Below are 18,599 nucleotides of genomic sequence, written 5' to 3'. Positions count from 1 at the left end.
GCAGTCCTTGGCAGACAAACCCCTGACACAACGTAATACAACGTATGCAGTTGACATAACAAGATGATCCCAATAAATATAAGGGATAAATATCACGGCGATAAATTTTCGAAAGAGTTCCTGCACCACAGGAAAGCTTGGGCTTGTTCCCAGTTCCTATAAACCTGTGCCATTGCTCTGTCACTAATTAATTTTTTGCTGACATACCTCAAAAGGGTGATCCTAAGCTCTGTTAAAGAACTGGAGCTAAATATTACAACCTGTTTAGTATTCTGGCACCTGAAGGACAAGAGTGGCACATCCAGCCCCTTACAATAAATCTATCTTTCTTGATTCTTTTTTTTTCAGTCCATAGCCATGAATTTCTATCTAACTGGAAGCCTCAAGATTTCAAAGATTTAATTGGGGCTCATTCTTCTCCTAGATGACCAAGGATGTTACCCACTCATAAAGCAAAACTCCCTTTTAGCTACAGTCTGAATACAGAGAAAACTCAGAGAAATCCTCAAGACCCTGGAGGACACTGCTCTTTGTGCAGAAAGATAACATACATACTTGCAACCAAAACCATAGACCTTCAGCCAAACTAACACGTCCACACATCTAGAACATCTATAGATGAATCACATATATAAACACGTCTGTTTCTGAGCACAAATGTATCATTCTGGGTAAATATGAGTTAGAATAGCACTTTGCCTCTCCTCCTCTGAAACAGAACATCATCTATATATCACACTCCAGTAAGAAATTAGAAAGCAAAATGTCATGCTGTTTACTGGTTTAAGTTTTACTTATTTAGAGTTTTGTGATGCCAGTTTTGTTGCTGCTGGAATCATTATCTGCATGGGCAGAGCTACTGATGCCCTTCCTGTTGGCCTTCATTTTTAGAGCCTATAAACCAAACAAGTTGATCTTCCCAGACAACAAAATTACTGCTCGCACACTGCACTGTCAGGGGAACACGAATAAAGAAACCTTCGCAATTCTATGTTGTTTGCCATCCAAGCAAGGTTTTGCAAAGCAGCCAAAAGCCAACCAAGCTTCAAAGCTCTCCTTTCGGGTTGGTAATTTTTATAACAAAGGCACTTTGCTGCAGCTGATGGTTGAGGGAAGGCGGGCTACACCACAAGCTCAGAATGCTTAAACTTCGACCTACCGTTGAGCCACCTGGTTTTAAAGACCTCTTTTGCAAAACGGATTAGTTTATAAGATAAATAACAAACCCAAGCTGACTGTTAGTAGCATTGGTGGTGAAGAGACCAGGAAGCTACATGCTTCCTGTTGGTGGGACTGGGAGAGGCACAACTGGAGGCAAACACCATAAAATCACAATCACACAGGACAAGAAGATTTACACAGCAATGTCCTGGTTCGAGAGGACCACCACAAAAGTTGCCAGCAGCCCTACTGACCTGAGCCATTCACCAGCAGCTCCGCCCAGTGGATCCAGCAGCTCCGGGAGCTGCGGGGCCTGTGGGGAGGTGAGGGCAGGTCAGGTGACCCCAGTGGGCCAATCACAGCGCTCCTGCCCACGGGCTCCCTATAAAATGGCTCCTCGCAGGGCCTGGCTGGGCTGTTTGGTTGTTGTCTCTGCTGCTCCTGGGTCCTGCTTATCAAGGCTGGATCGCCTTCCTGTGCCTCCCTGAGTAGAACTAGTGTGGCTGCTCTGAGGCTCCTTCTGGACTGGCACTGTGAATCTGGACTTGGGCACCCTCCTCTGCTGCCAGGTCCAGCTTGGGACTGCTCTGGTTGGGAAATAATTGCCAACTGAGGAAGGTGGGTTCCCTATTTATGTTTTTTTACATATTTTTGTTGTTATTTATTATTTCATCAAAACAATTCTGGAGTTTTTTCAACTTTATTCCCTTACTCCCCTTTGTACCTACCCCTGGGAGGGCAGTGGGGGGACAGCAGAGCATCTGTCACCTGGCCATTAGCTCAAACAATGACATGCAATATGATTAATTAACTTTAAATATGTGAGTTTCTCAAACACCTTTCCCCCCACTGGTCCAATTATTGCACAAAGCAATCCCCAGATCCACAGTACTACAGAAATTAGATGATGGTTCAGCACATCTGCTGTGGTTAGGGTTGCCTGGATCTTGACCAAACACAGTAGGTGGGCTACACATGTGGCTCTGAAAGCTCTGTTGACTGTAAAGCCTGGGAAGGCTAAAGGAATGGGGTCATATTGAAGTCATACTGCTTGGATTTGAAGGCCTCTTCTTCACAAAGGAGAACAAAATCTTCGAAAACACTTGAGCATCTTGGAAAGGCAGATAAAACTGCAGAGGTCTAAGGAAAGGCTGGACACTGAGGACATGAAATGCATGGATGTATCTTGTGCAAAATAAACCAAGATGCAGGGTGAGGAAGGGGAACCACTGGCTGGGTGTGAATACTTTAAAGGTTTATACAGGAGACAGCTGTGTCCTAGCAGAGTCAAGTTAAACATATGCTACAAATAAAAATTACACATTCTGAGCCATTCAGGAAGCTGAGTAGCAGCTAAGATTGAAGGTTTGGAAGATTTAGATGTGAAGAGAGTGGATGATGCCGATACCAAGATGACTGTAGATACAGTAGGAGAACTGCTGAAGACACCAACAGCATACTTCCAAACAGGAAAGAGAAAAGAATTTTAAAAAAATGAGGATCAGCATGCAGCAAGGACTTGCATGCCTTCAGAACCTGGGTCAGCTTAATGAGGAGGCTGAATCCAAAGAAAATGCCAAGAGAGAAAGCCAATGTGAAAGACAGTAATTGAATGGCGTGGTGGAGAGGCTGGAGCAGAGGAGAAACATTAATGCCTGAGAAGGCAGAATCTAAGCCTGAAGGTAAGAGTATCATTTTCTTGTAAATCTGCTGAACAATGAAAACCTTTTCTTTTTGAAGAAGGAACTTGCAGAGGGATGGACCAGAGTTGTTTGTAGAGCTCAGTTCTGATGAGTTCCAAGAAACAATTATAGCCCTTTGGGAGGAGCTTGGCACCATGTGCTGACAGGGTTGCCATTAAATTATTAAAAGCAGGAGAAGGTAAAAGAAGCCAAAGGCTGTGCACAGTAATTTGCTTGATCTCACATATCTGAAAAAGGTTCAGAGCAATGGAAGGTGGTTTTCATAAATGCAACGTAAAAGCTAGTGTGATGCCTGTCTTTTCCCTAAAATCTATGAAGCTTTCTCAGAGGGCTTTACTTTTTTCCTTTTAAATTTTTTTTTTAAATAAAGGAAGAACAGTTCAATAGCACCAGTGGGAATTCTGGAAGAGAGTTCTATCAAATATTAAATATTTTCAAGAGATACTTGATAAGGCATAACACTATAATCAGAATGAATTTGCAGACTTGGAGATTTTAGGAAATCTTATGATCCTCCATCATGGCCTTTGAGCTACATTGGAGGAATTTATAATACCATAAAACATGTTTTAAAAGGCATAGTCACTATTTGCAATGAAGAAGATGGAGTATAAAGGGGATGTAAAATCTCTGGCCCAATTAATATGAAAGAGGGATGAAGGCATGGAAACACATTAGCCCCAGTATTCCTCAACATGGTTAAAATGGTAGAATCACTGGCATTTTCAGACCACAATGAACATCAAAATAGTAAAGCACCTCTGGGATCCTATGATTTGGGCAACTGTGAACAAAGCAGAAGGTACTGTACAAAGAATGGCTACTTGAAGAAGAAAAACTAAGAACAAATAACATAAAATCAGACATCTGAGAAGCTGATTAATCAAAACTATCAGTAAATTGTGTACATTAGTAACATTATTTACCAGCAATGGGAAAATTACCTCAACAGGAGAAAATGAGACCATATTCTGTGGCTGCTATTATGTGAAAAGCCAAAGAATATTAATTCTTTGCCAGCAAATGTTTATTTTCATTAAAAAAATAAAAATATGCCCCAGATTGTGGTACAGGAAACTGCAACATCTAGCCCTACTAAATAAATCTGATACTAAATAAATAAGTAAAATATACTTAGCACTCATACAGTGCCTGTTACATTTAGATCACTAAAGAGCTCTGAGTAGTCTATAAAAATTAATTAATTACTCTTCAGTATGCCCATGTCATTAGTAAGGATAATTTTTTCAACCCCAAGTATTCAGTTAGGTAACTTGAAGCAGAAAAATTATTTGCCATATTCCCACCATCTATTTAGAAGCAGAAACATAATTACATTAATTCATTTAGGAAGATGTTTATACCTGACCATTTGGCTCTTTATACTCTGAGGAGGGGGGAAGAGGAGACTTGCAGGAATATTGACAGATTTCATGGATGAGAGAAAGCTCTAGGACACAGCCAATTTGGGTAGAGTTCTGTTACAAGAAAATCCATAGTGATCATCATAAGATTAGGTTCCAAAACTGTGTTTATTTTTTTAAGGTATATTTTATAACTGAGTATCATAAAAGAGCTCTAGGGCTTCATGTGATAAAAACCTAATAAAATTGTCCTTTATGTTAATCACTAAAATCATGTTGTAACAATGATTTTGATAAATACTGACCTGGAAGGGAATGTTAAAAAGACTCAGACTTGCAGTAGAATAAGATGTTTAAGTTATCTTCTGGGTCAGGAAGTGTAGTGGAAGGGCTTCACCTTATTACTTTCTTGCTTCTTTTCTAATAAACAGTGTTTTAGAAAAAAGCATTTGCAAAAATTGAAAAAGAACAGCTAAGGTTTGTTTTGATAACATAAAAAGCTAAACAGCAATTGTTAAATGAGTAACAATTACCTCAAACTCCAAGTCCATATAAGCTTTCTGTGCTATTAACTCTGACCTTTGCATGTAAAAACTGCTACAGGAAAATGCACTCAAAAATAGAGGATATAAAACAGTGGAAGGCACTTGCCTCACTTTATGCACTCAGGCCCAGACTTGCTGAAAACACTAACAGCCAATGGATAAGCCCTTGAAATCTCATTTTCTAGACAATATTTCAAACAGACCTCTATATCCTAATCACAAGGCTAAATAAATTCAAGGTTTTATTTATGTAGAAATGACCATGAGCAGACACACAATTAGTCACTGATTCATTTAAAGTCTTCATACTATTCAATATGTGACACAAGAGGTAAATTTTTCACCATGAGGACAGTCAAGCATTGGAAGAGTCTCCCAAGGGAAGTGGTAGATTCCCCAAGCTGGACAGTTTTAAGTCTCAGCTTGACAGGGTGCTGAGCCATCTCATATAAACTATAGCAGCACCTAGAAAGGTTGGACCAGATGATTCTAGAGGTCCCTTCCAGCCTGGCATTCTGTGATTCTAAAAATATGGGAAGAAACTGAGAAACTGTTGTGATTTAGATCAGCTGTGAAACCAGTTACACAATTACATACATATCTACATATACAGTTCCTGTATATTTTACAGAGAATTGCTTCATTGTTTTGTTGTTGTTTTTTTTTTTCTCTTTATTCATCATTCCCAACCTTGCTTTCTTACTTTTAGAAGAAGGAAATTTTGAGCATATTGGAAGAGCAAAGAGATGTTTTTTACCAAAACATGACTCAGCTTCAATTTACATGACCAAGGAAATATCAGTGTAAGAAAACCTGAGGTAATAATACTCCCCTTTCAGCATCACAATAAATGTCAGAGAATTTCAACTAAACATACAAGATGATGATTTTTTACACGTGAAATATCCATAGCCATCAAAATGGATACATGTGGTCAGATAGAAATATCAGCATCCATTTTGAGAGTGAAATTTCATTAACTAAGAAAAAGCTCCAACAATATATGGCCCTGATCTATAAAAGCCCAGGTTCTGCAAGGCCTGCTTTTGCCAGCTTTGTTCTTCTTCATTAGCATTTAGAAAGCAAGTATAGTTGAAGACAATATGGGAAACTCTGGCCACCTGTAGACAACAGTAGTTCTTCTGTTATATTCTGTAAGCACCAAAAATAGCCTTAGGCATTCTATACTTTACTCTAGAGATAATCTGAAACAAGTATCAGTGAATTACAGCTTTTCAGGTAATGCTGCACCCTGGAGATTGGAAAAAATGGAGTTAATGTATTTAATTTTCCCCAGCATGTGAAACATTCTGGATAGGACAACTTTGCTTAGAGAAAAAAAAAAAAAAGAGAGGGATTTTTAATTACCTTTAACAGAGACTTTTTCTTTATTGTCAAGAAACCTTTCATATGGTTTTTAAAAACTGGCAATGAAATTAGGTACATAATAATTTTATAATTTAGATGAATACTATGAACATTTTTATGCATGAAGATTGAACATCCTATTAAAGTGATGCCAAACTAAAATTCTTACCATCAGGATTCCAGCTGTCTACATTAGATTATTTAGAAAATAATTATTGCTGCAGTTTTTATACATGAATTCCATGTCCCAGTCTGAATTGTCCATGTTTTTTTTATTTGGGAAGATGAGAGAGGACTCTAACTATTAATAGAGCAGTCAGCTATGAAAAGCTGGAGAGGTGGAATCCTGACAATCAGAACTTCACTGGGGCTTACTTTCCAGAACAGCACTTAGTTGCTTATTTTTCATCCAATATAAATCTCATTAGGGCTAAAACAGGCCATTCAACATTTTCTGACTCTAAGAAAGAGCTGAAAAGTTAAATTGGAGAAGAGATTTTTAAAAATTGGCTTTTTCATGAAGCAATAATAATGTGACAACTGGTAAAACATCTGATGTACAGTGGTCATTATTAAAAAATTTGCAGTTGCCAACAAGTAACAAAATTTAGTTATCAGACATGTTACACTATCTTTTTACCTTTAAGACAGAAAGATGTAATAGCTACTCTGCAATGGTGTTTTGAGATGTGTTGGCAAACTTCTGATACTTGTGTGGCCATGACATAAGTATTTTTATTATATGTCTTTTACTAATTTGCATGCAATCAAGGACCCTGGGAGAAGAAAGATAACTTAAGAAAAAACATTCTCAGAGTGAATGAAAATGCTGAATGATCCCATCACAAACATGCCTTTCTTGTACAACTAAAATAAATTTCTAGCTGCTAACACAAAAAAGTGGCTGATAGCTATTTGCCCATCTTCAGTGTTGCAGTAAAATCTTTTAATCCCTTTAAAACTCATACCTGCTTTTCAAGTAACTGTCACACTCTGGTTCAAATACAGAGGAATGTCATCCTCTCTGAGTGAGAACAGTCAAAACTGATCCTCAAGATTACATGGTCTTTCTGTGTATGGGGTTTCCAGTACATTCACAAAACACACACTGGATATTTCTTATGTGAAATGTTTAGGTTGAGGATAATACAGAGTCTGGAATATATTCCAGGCAAGTGGTTCTTTTCTTTTAGCTTAAGTGTATGCATCACATAAACCAGCTCCATCCATTTATATTCATGCAAACGGATCAAATTTAAAACTGACAGAAAGGGCTGTTTTCAAAACACCATTTTTGTCACTATGCTAAGCAGCACTGATTTAAATTTCCCAACAGAAGCTTTAAAAAGGAATTTTAAAAATTCTAAGACTTAAGAGACTGAGGCCAGAATAGGCAATAAAATCAGAAGATTGTGATGGTGTTATTTTAGGATAATAATCTTATTTTAGAGATATGAAAATACTGAAACAATCATGCCAGCATAAGAAATAATTATACCATAATTCATAAGTGCATAATTTATCAAAATAATAGAGCAGTCATGGTTAGACGCAACCTAATATTCCTGTAAAAGATATAACTACATACTGTACAATTGTTCCTTTTTATAGTTATTTTTACATTTAGTCCTCATCCAAATTAAGCTGATATCTATGTATGAATGGTGTTACAAAATAAACACAACTCACAACAGGGCTTTATTACTGCTACTGCACCACCATGGCATGCAAGTAACTATGGAATCAACTATAAACAGTAAAATTTCATCATTTTCCTGAAATAAAAAGAACATGAAAAATACAGATATAGTAGTAAACATCAATTATCTTTGTATATCTTTCATATTTACCAAAAGTCTATCATTATATGAGGCATTTATACCTCTGTATCATTCTTCTGTACTAGTAGGGTGGCAAATTTGGAGTTGAGAGACTATACTGTCAACAAGCTCATACAAAACTACTGGTTCATATTATACTGCTGTCAACATGTAATGTGTAAATGAGAACAAGACACATCTGCTACTTACCCCTTAGCATTCTTACTCCTTTGTAAATTAATGAATTTTGAGTACATAAAAAGACTGAGGGCTATTAAAGCTGTTTGCTAGGTTGTCTGTTGTGGTGACCAAGCCCCCAAAAGACTAATGTCCTATAGAAAGGAAACTTCCATCTGTGAGTACTGATTGTGGGATGTTCCATAGTGGATGTCAAGTTTGAATACCACTGTTGGAAGTAACTTGGATTTCTGAACATTTATTTCGTTTTTGTTATGCAGGTTAACTCCTTTACCGGTGTGAAAGCATGAGATTAAATTCTGCAGCTAGGAGAACCAAAAAACCATCCATACTTTATTATAAAAACAAGGGTGAAAGGGCTGACTGGGATTCATTTCTTCAGTTTGGAGATCAGGACAATATATAGATGCTAGCAAATTTCAATACTGGAATGGGAGCAGGTAGAATAATAGCAAGGTAAACTCTCCTTAGATTTGCAATCTTGGAGACTCTCTCAGACAAAAAAAACCATCAAACTTGATTGAGAAGAAGCTTTTCCATGTTCAATTAATTTTGCTAATCAGTTACCTGGTATGGAGGACACCCATACACTCTTTCTAATATATATGATTCAGAATTCAGAATAGACTCTTAGGAACAAAACCATGAAAGCCCACTCATCACTGTGCTGCAGCCCAGATTATGATTCTGAGGTTTTTGCAAAGTAAAAAAAATAATTAAAAAAATGCTCAATTCAAGTTCTTATGGAATTATCTTTCAAATATGACATGTGGTATTCTTGGGTTATACCTATGCTGAATTCAAAAGCTGCCTACCTATTTTGGGCAAGGCTAAAAAGCACCTAAGTTCAAATGATACTCTTTATTTCCTGCTTGAAGGAAAGAAATATTAATGCTGATTACAAGGAAAGAACTATACAATTCTCATTGTTACATGAAGCTGTAAAAAAATGTCCTTTAGTTTCCTGGAATTTGCTTGGGTTTCAATTATACAATTTCCTTCTACATTATAAAACAATATACAGTTTCCCCTAGTTCTCTTCAAGGATTTTCCCTGCTCTGATATGTTCAGGATCAAGAATACTAGGTATTTTATTCCACATTTTGTTGATATCAGGATCCAATCTTTTTATCAAAGCTCATCAAACATACTCGTAGCTACCATAAGTTTGTTCTGCTTTGGGGTATAGTAGGCTGGGTGACTGTAACAGAGCGCAGTACCTCAAATGTGCATTCATAGATTTGCCTCCATAAAAACTGAGGCTGTAGTATAGCTTTCAATGGAAGCCATTTAAAAAGAGAACATTACAGAATATACAATTATTGTTTTCAAATCTCAGACACAAGTTCCTTGACGTGTTGAAAGATGATGTTTTCGATTTCTGACTCCTGAACTCTTATCTTTACAGTCCGCAGGCTTCTGTTGTGAAATGTCTATCAGTGCACTTGCAATTGCAAGACCTGTAAGATAAACAAAGGAAAAAGATAATTTAATGCCCAGTTTTCCTCAGAAGAGTTCCACAGAAGTGTGATGGTTCCTTTCATGCCAAGTTTTTCTGCTTTCCCCAGAAGTGATCAGTTTTATTTCTGAGTTTGATAACATATTCTCGCTTCCTAAAATGCTACCTAGTAACAGTGAAGAAACAGAGGAAGCAAAAAAGTGCAGTTAAAACACTAGACTGGAAATCAGGATAACTGAGCTCCATTTAATTCTCTTATTGATTTGCTATGTGATCTTAGCATCACCTCTCTTTATTACCCTTTTCTTGGTTATCTGGACCAGCAGCTCTCTGACATGGATTTTCATTTACTATGTTTGTGCATTGATGAAAAAAATCAAATCAGAAAATAAAAGAGAAATGGAGACCACTGTGAAGAAATAATTGTACTCTTGAATATTTTCCTTTGTAATATACATGCCTCCCTTATTTGGCAATATTCAGAAAATTATGATTTACCATGAACAAAAAGATATGAAAGTATCTTTTCAGGATGCATGGATTTGTGAACAGACATTGAACTGTGATGGTGTTGGCATGAATAAATTCTAAATGTTGACAACTCACAAAAACTGTTCTTTTTCATATTGTTAAAGTTGTTGATACCTCATGACCTGTTACAATCTTAACAGGGTATTACAGAGGGCACAGATAAGCATGCTTAGAAAATTAGTAGTTTATAAGAATTTACTCTTCCACTTGCTTGTTATTACATACTTACTAGAAATTACTGGCTTCTGCTGAAGTGCTGTCATTGACAACACAATACATGGCAGTTCTGAATTTTTAAATTCACACAGGGGATATTGCAATGAAATGGATTAGGAGGATTCACATCATTCATATGTTCTACTGCACCATGGCTGCTATAAAACCATGAAACTTAATCTGCAAAAGCATATCTATATGTACCCGTAATGTAGGTAAAGATGGTGCTGGCTCCCCGTCCATCTCAATCTCTAACCAGTACCACTCCACAAGGAAACCTTTGGAAATACTTTTCACCATGTTTAACAGGCAGTCTCTATTTTTATCTCAGGCCAATACCAAACTCAGTTTATCTATTACAGAATCCAATTTTGCAATATTTTTTTCCTGCATTCCCACATTACAACACCTATCTACTAAGAAACTGCAAAAAATATTTTTCACTTGCAAGTTTTTCTACAGGCTTCCTCCTTCGTATATGATATCCTGTCAGATTTTGTTCAGGCTTCCAGTATCCAGAAAAGAACCAATGCTATTGCACACTGTAACACTACTTTTCTTACTTCACAAAAATGTTGCAAAAATTAATTAATGTGCATTCAGCTTTTTGAAATGCAGGGCACTATACTGCAAAAAGCTAAGTACAATTATCATTTCAGAATAGGTAAGAGCCAAGATTAATTAAGTTGTTTTCCTCACAAATACATACATTTCCTGGCATGAGCTGGTGATGCCTTAAATTGGACTTTGATAGATTAAATTTTTGAAATCTTTGAGGCACCTTTAAAGTATCATCAGTATCTGATACTAGCAAATTCAGGGATAAAACCTAAATAACATTTGGATGGTTGTTTACATGTGATCCTGTCTTTAACAGTAAGGCTTCTGGAGTTTGCTAAATGGTATGAATGCACTTAGGAAAACAGATTTTCCATTTTCATGAGATATTTTAAAATAGACTTGGATGTATGATGCTAACCTCACTTTACATAACAATTAACAAAAAGGAAGAACTATTTCCTTCAATTCTAGTGCTGCATACTGGGATATACTGGCATGTAGTTAGAGTTCCATTAAAATCAGGTCACTACAGAAGATCATTTTTCAAAATGTCACACGAATCATCTGATGAAATTCCTTTATTATGTTCTCTACGCCCAGCCTAGTTCCTTGTTATCAATGCAATACAATTAACTGGGGGAACAATTCATTATTTCAGACTGGCAGTCTAAAGGAATTTCATTTACCAAGTCAAGCTGATGCACAGACACTGTGAGCAAGCAAAATTTACATCAAAATACAACAGAAGTTTTGATAAAAATGCTGTGACTTAAATATTCATTAAAAGAGAAAACAACCCACAAAATATTCCGTTCATCTTACAAGTTTTGTGTATAAAAAAACCCAAATGGAATACATTTACAGTCATTAAAGTTGGAACTGTAAATGGTATAGTGCTCTACATCTGTTACCTCAGTTCATAAGTTATTTCATTTATCCATCTTTCCTGAATGCTGCCATTTAAATATCCTACCTACCTTCCAAACTGGCATTTTCCAAACCAGTACATGGCCTCTGGTTGCTTCTGACTCTTGAAGAAGGTGGCAGAAGGAAACAGTGGAATCAGTAAGCATTCCACATGGAGAATCAATGGGTCACCCCTAATAGTCTCATTTCTGGCAGGACTGGACCTAATTTTAACTTTAGTTTGTTTTTCTACTAAATGTTATAGAAATAACCTGACCTAGTTATATGCAGCTAAAACAACCTCTAGCTTCTTTTAAGGATATATATGGAAAGATCATTAAGAAGTGAGCCCAGTCAAATACGTAAGTGGAAAGTATATTTTTGTAAGAGATAATTGCATCCACAATGAGAAAAACACCAGCAATACAAACTTAGTTATCTTTAGCAGAACTATTGTCTTTCCTAATGGAAGTTAAATGGTAATAGTTTATCCTCAGAAAGTAAGTGTCTAATCATAAAATTACTGGTGTGTGAATTTTTGTGGATTTTTTTTTTTGATGTTGGTTTTTTTTACAATTATGCAAAACAATTAATAAGTACAGGAATAAAGTACAGCACAGCAAATGAGATTGTCAGGAAACGTACATTCCCGATTTATACACAAACAGTGCTTTAATTCTGCATCCGAACAAAAGCATCTGAAATAGTCATTCATTTTGAGATGCACTCCTCCCAGTCTCTGTAAAAACAGGCAGTACTATATATTTTAATTTTCCAGCAAAACAGCTTCATTAGGCGTGAAAGGTTAATTGCAGGTTTAAGTGCAGTTCAGGGAACAGTGCATGGGTCTGTAGTGAGTAGCACAGGCTGCTACGGGAAGGCTGAGTGCTATAAACTGTTTGCCCTGCTGAAATGTTTTACTACCTCATTTACTAACTGTCTTCTTTTACTGCTTGTATTTGTAGTTCTTCTAAACCTTTAATAGCTACAGTTTTATTTCACTGTAATCAGATTTAAATGGAAATACCCATGCTGGGATGTTTAAACATTTTTCCTCTCATTGTATACAGCTACATTTGAACTGAGGTAAGGCTACACTATCTCTCCAAATAGGAAAAAAACACCTTACATTGAAAAAAGTTAGTCTTACATGTGCATATTTAAAACCTTTTTTCTTCTATTGTTCATTTTAATGAGAAATGCATTGAGCTCTTACTATCCCCTCTGTTAAAAGTAAGGGAACAATGAATGACCTCAGATTCCTGGCTAGGCAGGTAACTGGAAAAGTTTTGGTTTTTTTACAATTTAAATATGTGTTATTCAGAGAGAACATTTGGATAGATGTCTTCATTTGATTAATTTCTACACAGTTCCATTGTTACACAGAATCAGAACATTCAGAAAGCTGAAGAGAATAAAATAACTACAATTCAAGTAGATCACTTAGGTTTATATGACATTTTAACCAAAATTATAGTAATTGCTTAAGGTGACCTTAAGGAATGAAAATAAAATGACAGCTGCTACACACAGAGAGACTGAAACAGAAAAGTCTGGATAAGCACTATACTATTAAAGTCATAGCTTTGCCCTTCAGCAGCCTTCGTGTTACTTCCATTTGTTGATTTTTTACAGACGTGTCCCTGTACTTCCTCATCCAACAGTGGAGAGTCCTTTTTATCATAAAGCATCTGTTATTTGAAGTCTTTCCACCGTAGAAGATGCAATGCCCAGCAATATTTGTGCAAATGGATCTAAGGAGGTTGAAGACATTCTGAGGAAGTGATGAGAATTACAGACCCTAGTGCCTCATGAAGATGACCATGGCATGCAGAGAAACCGGTGAAGACAGTTCCATGCTCATCAATAAAGCTACCAGTTATTATGTAGGGAATTTTGATGAGTTCCATTATTATCTTATTATTTCTTATTATTTCAAGAACTATTTTTAAATACACAATGTATATTATGTGCATAAAAATTACACTGATATACAAAACCACCTTGTTAATACTGCAGTTTTGTATTACCTGTTTCTTAATTTGATGAAGCAGATCACATTCACCATAACCTTGATGGATGCATACCAGAAATGCAAACATTTATTCTTCACAGGAAATATAGATGTTAGCTAAAGTGTCTGTAATAGCAGAAGAATATAACTTTCAAGAAGGTTGTTACTAGACAAGTGTTTCTGTGTACTCACTGAAGAAATTCTCTCACTTTCTATGAGACATTGTGCTAGGAATGATCTCATTTAGTTTAGCTGTTTGGCAAAATCTTCAAGGTTGTCTGGTTTTTGCTACACTTTTCCTGTTTTCTCAATACAATTTTCTCTGAGTGGACTAACTCATTAATTTTCATGACTGAAAAGGTGAGAATGCTGTTTGTGCAACATACTCCCGTGCTACAGATCCCAGTCATGTCAGGAGATATCCATCCAAAAGACACACAAAATGGAACCAGAACAAAATTTGTGATTCAAAAGCATGATCCTCAAATCCTTCTCATAACCACGTACAAACCTGATGCTCAAGTGCCTGCTTTCCAGAAGAAAAAATAACAGTCATCTGAAGTTCAAGATTATCCATGGCCAGAGGAACCATGTATCTCACAACAGAGCTAAGTTCATTTCAAAGTCAGAAAATAGCCAAATCCTTCATGTGAGGGCCCTGATCTGGCAGGTGTGTCTAGACAATATCCAGACATCATGGACTTAGTCACAGAGAAAAACAATCATAAGCAACTGCCAAGAAGAGTAAGTATCTTCATAACCTGTCATATTGAATGTTGTTGTTTGTGGTTTGGTTTTGTTTTTTTTTAATTTGAATTAGAGTTTTTAGAAAGGACAAGCTGAAAGCACCTCAAAATCACAAAGTCTTTTTATGGGCTTCTTTTCCTGTTTGGTACATGGATGTGTATTTTAAGTTGACATCACTCTTACTTTGAGAAAGATATATTAAACTAACTAAACTAACTAGGAAATTACTTTGGGCAAGAAACCCCATCATTTTTTTTCAGTGATAATTTTTGCTAGATAGGAAGACAGCCAAGACTCCAGGAGGTATGTTTTCCTTTTCATATGCATGTAACTTAATTAAATAAGTAAAATATGAGACAGAGCTTAAACCATAACAATAATAAACTAAATAATAGCGTGGAATTAAATAGCCACACACTAGTAGAGAAAAGATGTCATGGTCCCTTGTATTATACCCTTGGTATTTAGTAATAACAGCTATCTATAGGGCCTAAGAAACTCTTATTCCCAGAATAGACTTATAAATTACTTGCTGTCAGTTTGTGGGAAATGCAGACTATACAATAAAGGATCTTGTATGAAATGTTCAGCCTTTACCTAATTTTTCTCATTTTGAAAAGGAAATGGCCCTACATATTTGCCTGAAATATTTGTGCTCCAAGGAGCTGGTAGTGATTATTTTTTTTTTTTTTTTTTGTATATGGTCAGGCAGTTTCCCCTTCTCTTTCAGTGTGAGATATCTGTAGTTTAGTCTGTGATCCAGGTCTGTACAACATCTGGTGTCTTTAAACTATCCAGCCTGCCAGTGGCTAAGAGACATCATGGGCTATTTCGTCTCTTTGGCTATGGACAGGCAGGGATGCACTTTGGCATAGCTCTTGTCTATTCATCAGGGCAAACAAACACTGTGCTGATGAAGGGGGTCTAACGAGGAGTGGGAGACACTGTGGCAGGGGGACTGGAGCAATCTAATGATTAACTGAAACTTTTTCTCCCACCCTCTTTTCTCAACTCAGGGCCTCCCGGAACACAACAACTATAGAATATAGAATCATTTAGGTTGGAAAAGATCTTTAAAATCAAGTCTAACTGTTAATGTAACATCATCAAGTAGACCACTAAACCACATCCCTGGGTGCCACATCTACTCGTCTTTTAAACACCTCCAGGGATGGTGGCTCAAACACCTTGCTGGGCAGCCTGTTCAAGTGCCTGACAACCCTTTCTGTGAAGAATTTTTTCCTAATATCCAATCTAAACCTCCCCTGGCACAACTTGAGGCCTTTTCCTCTTGTCCTGTCACTTGTTAGTTGGGAGAAAAGACTGACCCCACCTTTCTACAACCTCCTTTCAAGTACCTGTAGAGAACAATAAGGTCTTCTCCTCTCCAGGCTAAACAATCCCAGTTCCCTCAGCAGCTCATTCAATGATTACTTTTACAAGGAGCTAGTATGAGATTATTGCATTTATCTGGGCTGTAGCATCAAACCTGTACAGCAATCCAACCTGTGCACCTTGCCCAGGGAAGGCAGCAGAAATGGAAGTAAAAATACTCTTAACCAGTGGGAGAGGACGACTGAGCTAATGGCTGATGTGAGCTAGGAGAGGACCACTCTTCTGAAACTGTGTATGAGATGATAGGCAGCGAATGGTAAGTTACCGTGGGTCTTGAAGATGAATAATAATACTTGAAGCAACAGAAGAATGGAGTACATGGAGCTACTAAACATTATTTTTATAATAAAAAAAAATAGTCAAGAAAAAGTTCTGAAATAGAGGTGGTTAAGACAGTAACTGTTAAATATGGCAGTGATTCAGAAGTAAGCTGCAGAGACCCTTAGAAAGGGCTTTTGCATTGTCAATGCAGATGGAAGATGGTGTTTTGGAGAGGCTGCAGCAACAGAATTCACCAAGACTATGCACTCTGGTTGTGAGGAAGCAAAGTAATGATATTCAAAGAGTGGCTGAGTATGACCAGAGGGACACCAAGGGCAATAATGTCATTAACACAGACTCAAGAGAAAACAGTGGAATGCAAACTAATATGAAGAAATGTAAAATGTTGTGTGAAAAATAAACTGAATAAAACTTGTCTGTAACCTAACCTGTTGGGGAAGGGAACCAAATCCAGGTGTATGGAACAGAAATTTCCGTCAGAGTCAAATACATGCATTTTCTACAAATAAAGGAAGAAACTGAACTATAGATACTTTCCAAGGATTTCTGACACCTTGCTTTGCCAAAATATCTTTGAAGGGTAAAGCACACATTAAGGCTATAACAGATAAACAACATTACTACATATAGTACCTATTTCTTGGACCCTATTCCTTGGGGCTCCCTTGTAAAGCTTATCATAGATTTGTCCAGTGATATTAAGAACATGACTGTCTCCAAAGGAGAAAAAAAAAATAAATAAAAAAATAAAAAGAGGATTGTAGCTGACTACTGGGTCTGAAGATAAAACTTCTCCTCAAAAGCTCTTACTGACTCAATTTAGATATTACAGTAGGCTTGGGAAATAGTTACATTTAGAAAAAATTAATAATAGTTCCTAAAGCTGCAATACTTATCAGTACTAAATTTCAATTAATAAAACATTTAGTCATGAAATATATTCTTGTTGCAGAACAGCAGAGCTAAGAGAATTAAAGCATCTTGATTTTTTTTCTAAGAAGTTTTTCCTTGGCAGTAATTAAAGACAAGTAATCTATTGTTAGATCATTATTTTATTCCATTATTGTAATTTTTTGGACCTTGGACCACAAGCAGAAATTACAGAAATCTAACTGTTCCCTTGTCTTCCTCAACGTAGCTTAATTTATACAAAATGATGACAATTTTTTGTGTGCAATTTTATTTTTTTTCCCTTTTACTTAAAAATTAAGCAACAAGTAACTATTGTATGAAAAATTATGCATGTGATCAAACTTTCTCTACCTTGAATTTCTTGAATGTAAAATGTGGAGACTCAAACAGATGTATCAGTAGCAAAATATGTTTACATTTTTAGGGGCGGATACATGAGATTATCAGAAAACTATCAATCAAGTACTTTAATGGCAAATCACTAGTACTTCCCAAAATAATTGCTATTTTAAGTTATTTGAAAACAATAACAACAAAAATCTTGGGTTTAATCCATGGCTGTTAAAACACCTAAAAATGAATAATCTGCTTAGAATACAAGCAACCTTCATGCAGATTAATTCCTTTATACTCTCCTGCTGAGTATTTAACACATCATGTGTTAAAAAGCAAGTAATTACACAAGTTTATATAATGGACTAATATTTCAAACATTTGGATTTTTTCTGCATAAACCATTACATTTGTGCTTTGATTACATCTCCTTTCCATTGAATCATTTATCCATATATTATGAAAAACATCTCTATTCTTGTGCTGTTGTGCAGCCATTTACATTGTTTTCAAGAAAATCACTATAAACTAATTTGCTACTCTGCAAAAATTTGGTGAGATGCATTCATCATGCCACAATCTAATTTGCTCTTGTAAACCTATTTCTGTGGGAGAGAAAAAAATCTACTTGGAGTACTGAAGAAGAGCAATTTTCACTTACTTTTAGCAATACCTGGGTTAATACAAACAAAATTATAATTGGTTTTGTTTAGAAGTCAGTATTACAGCTGTGATCCAGTTGGGGTTATTTTATGAACCCTCCTTTATAGTAGTTATAGATATCTGAGTTGCAAAAGCCTCCTCCAGATCAGTACACTTGAGGTAACTTGTACAGCATTCTTTTATTCATTGACTCTATCATCAGCAATCTCATTTTTTGGGGATGATGCATGCACACCAGAGAAAAATGAATATGTGAAAACTAAAAAATAGTGAGCTTGAGTTACATCATTTTAAAAGCTATTTGTGCAGTTGGACTCTTTACCCAGCTAAAGCTTACTAAAGATCATGAGGTGGATGAACACCTGTGAGATGGATTGATCATTTGTATAAACTGTGTGTGATTGATTCTCCATTAATACAC

The 18,599-nt window shown here is 36.3% G+C and overlaps 1 protein-coding gene across 1 annotated transcript in view; it reads right to left on the bottom strand.

The window, feature by feature from the left end:
* Positions 1-9,494: 9,494 nt before the first annotated feature.
* The window catches only part of ATRNL1 (attractin-like 1), a 454,560-nt gene continuing 445,455 nt past the window's right edge, over positions 9,495-18,599 (bottom strand). The window contains exon 29 of the mRNA XM_010003956.1: positions 9,495-9,619. Within this exon, the coding sequence (XP_010002258.1) occupies positions 9,495-9,619 (125 nt within the window). The remainder of the gene's footprint in view (positions 9,620-18,599) is intronic.

This window comes from Chaetura pelagica, unplaced genomic scaffold (assembly GCF_000747805.2).
Source record: "Chaetura pelagica isolate M959 unplaced genomic scaffold, ChaPel_1.0 scaffold248, whole genome shotgun sequence".
Lineage (NCBI taxonomy): Eukaryota > Metazoa > Chordata > Aves > Apodiformes > Apodidae > Chaetura > Chaetura pelagica.
Note: the sequence above shows the minus strand (reverse complement) of the source record. Positions and strands in the feature narration are given on the sequence as shown.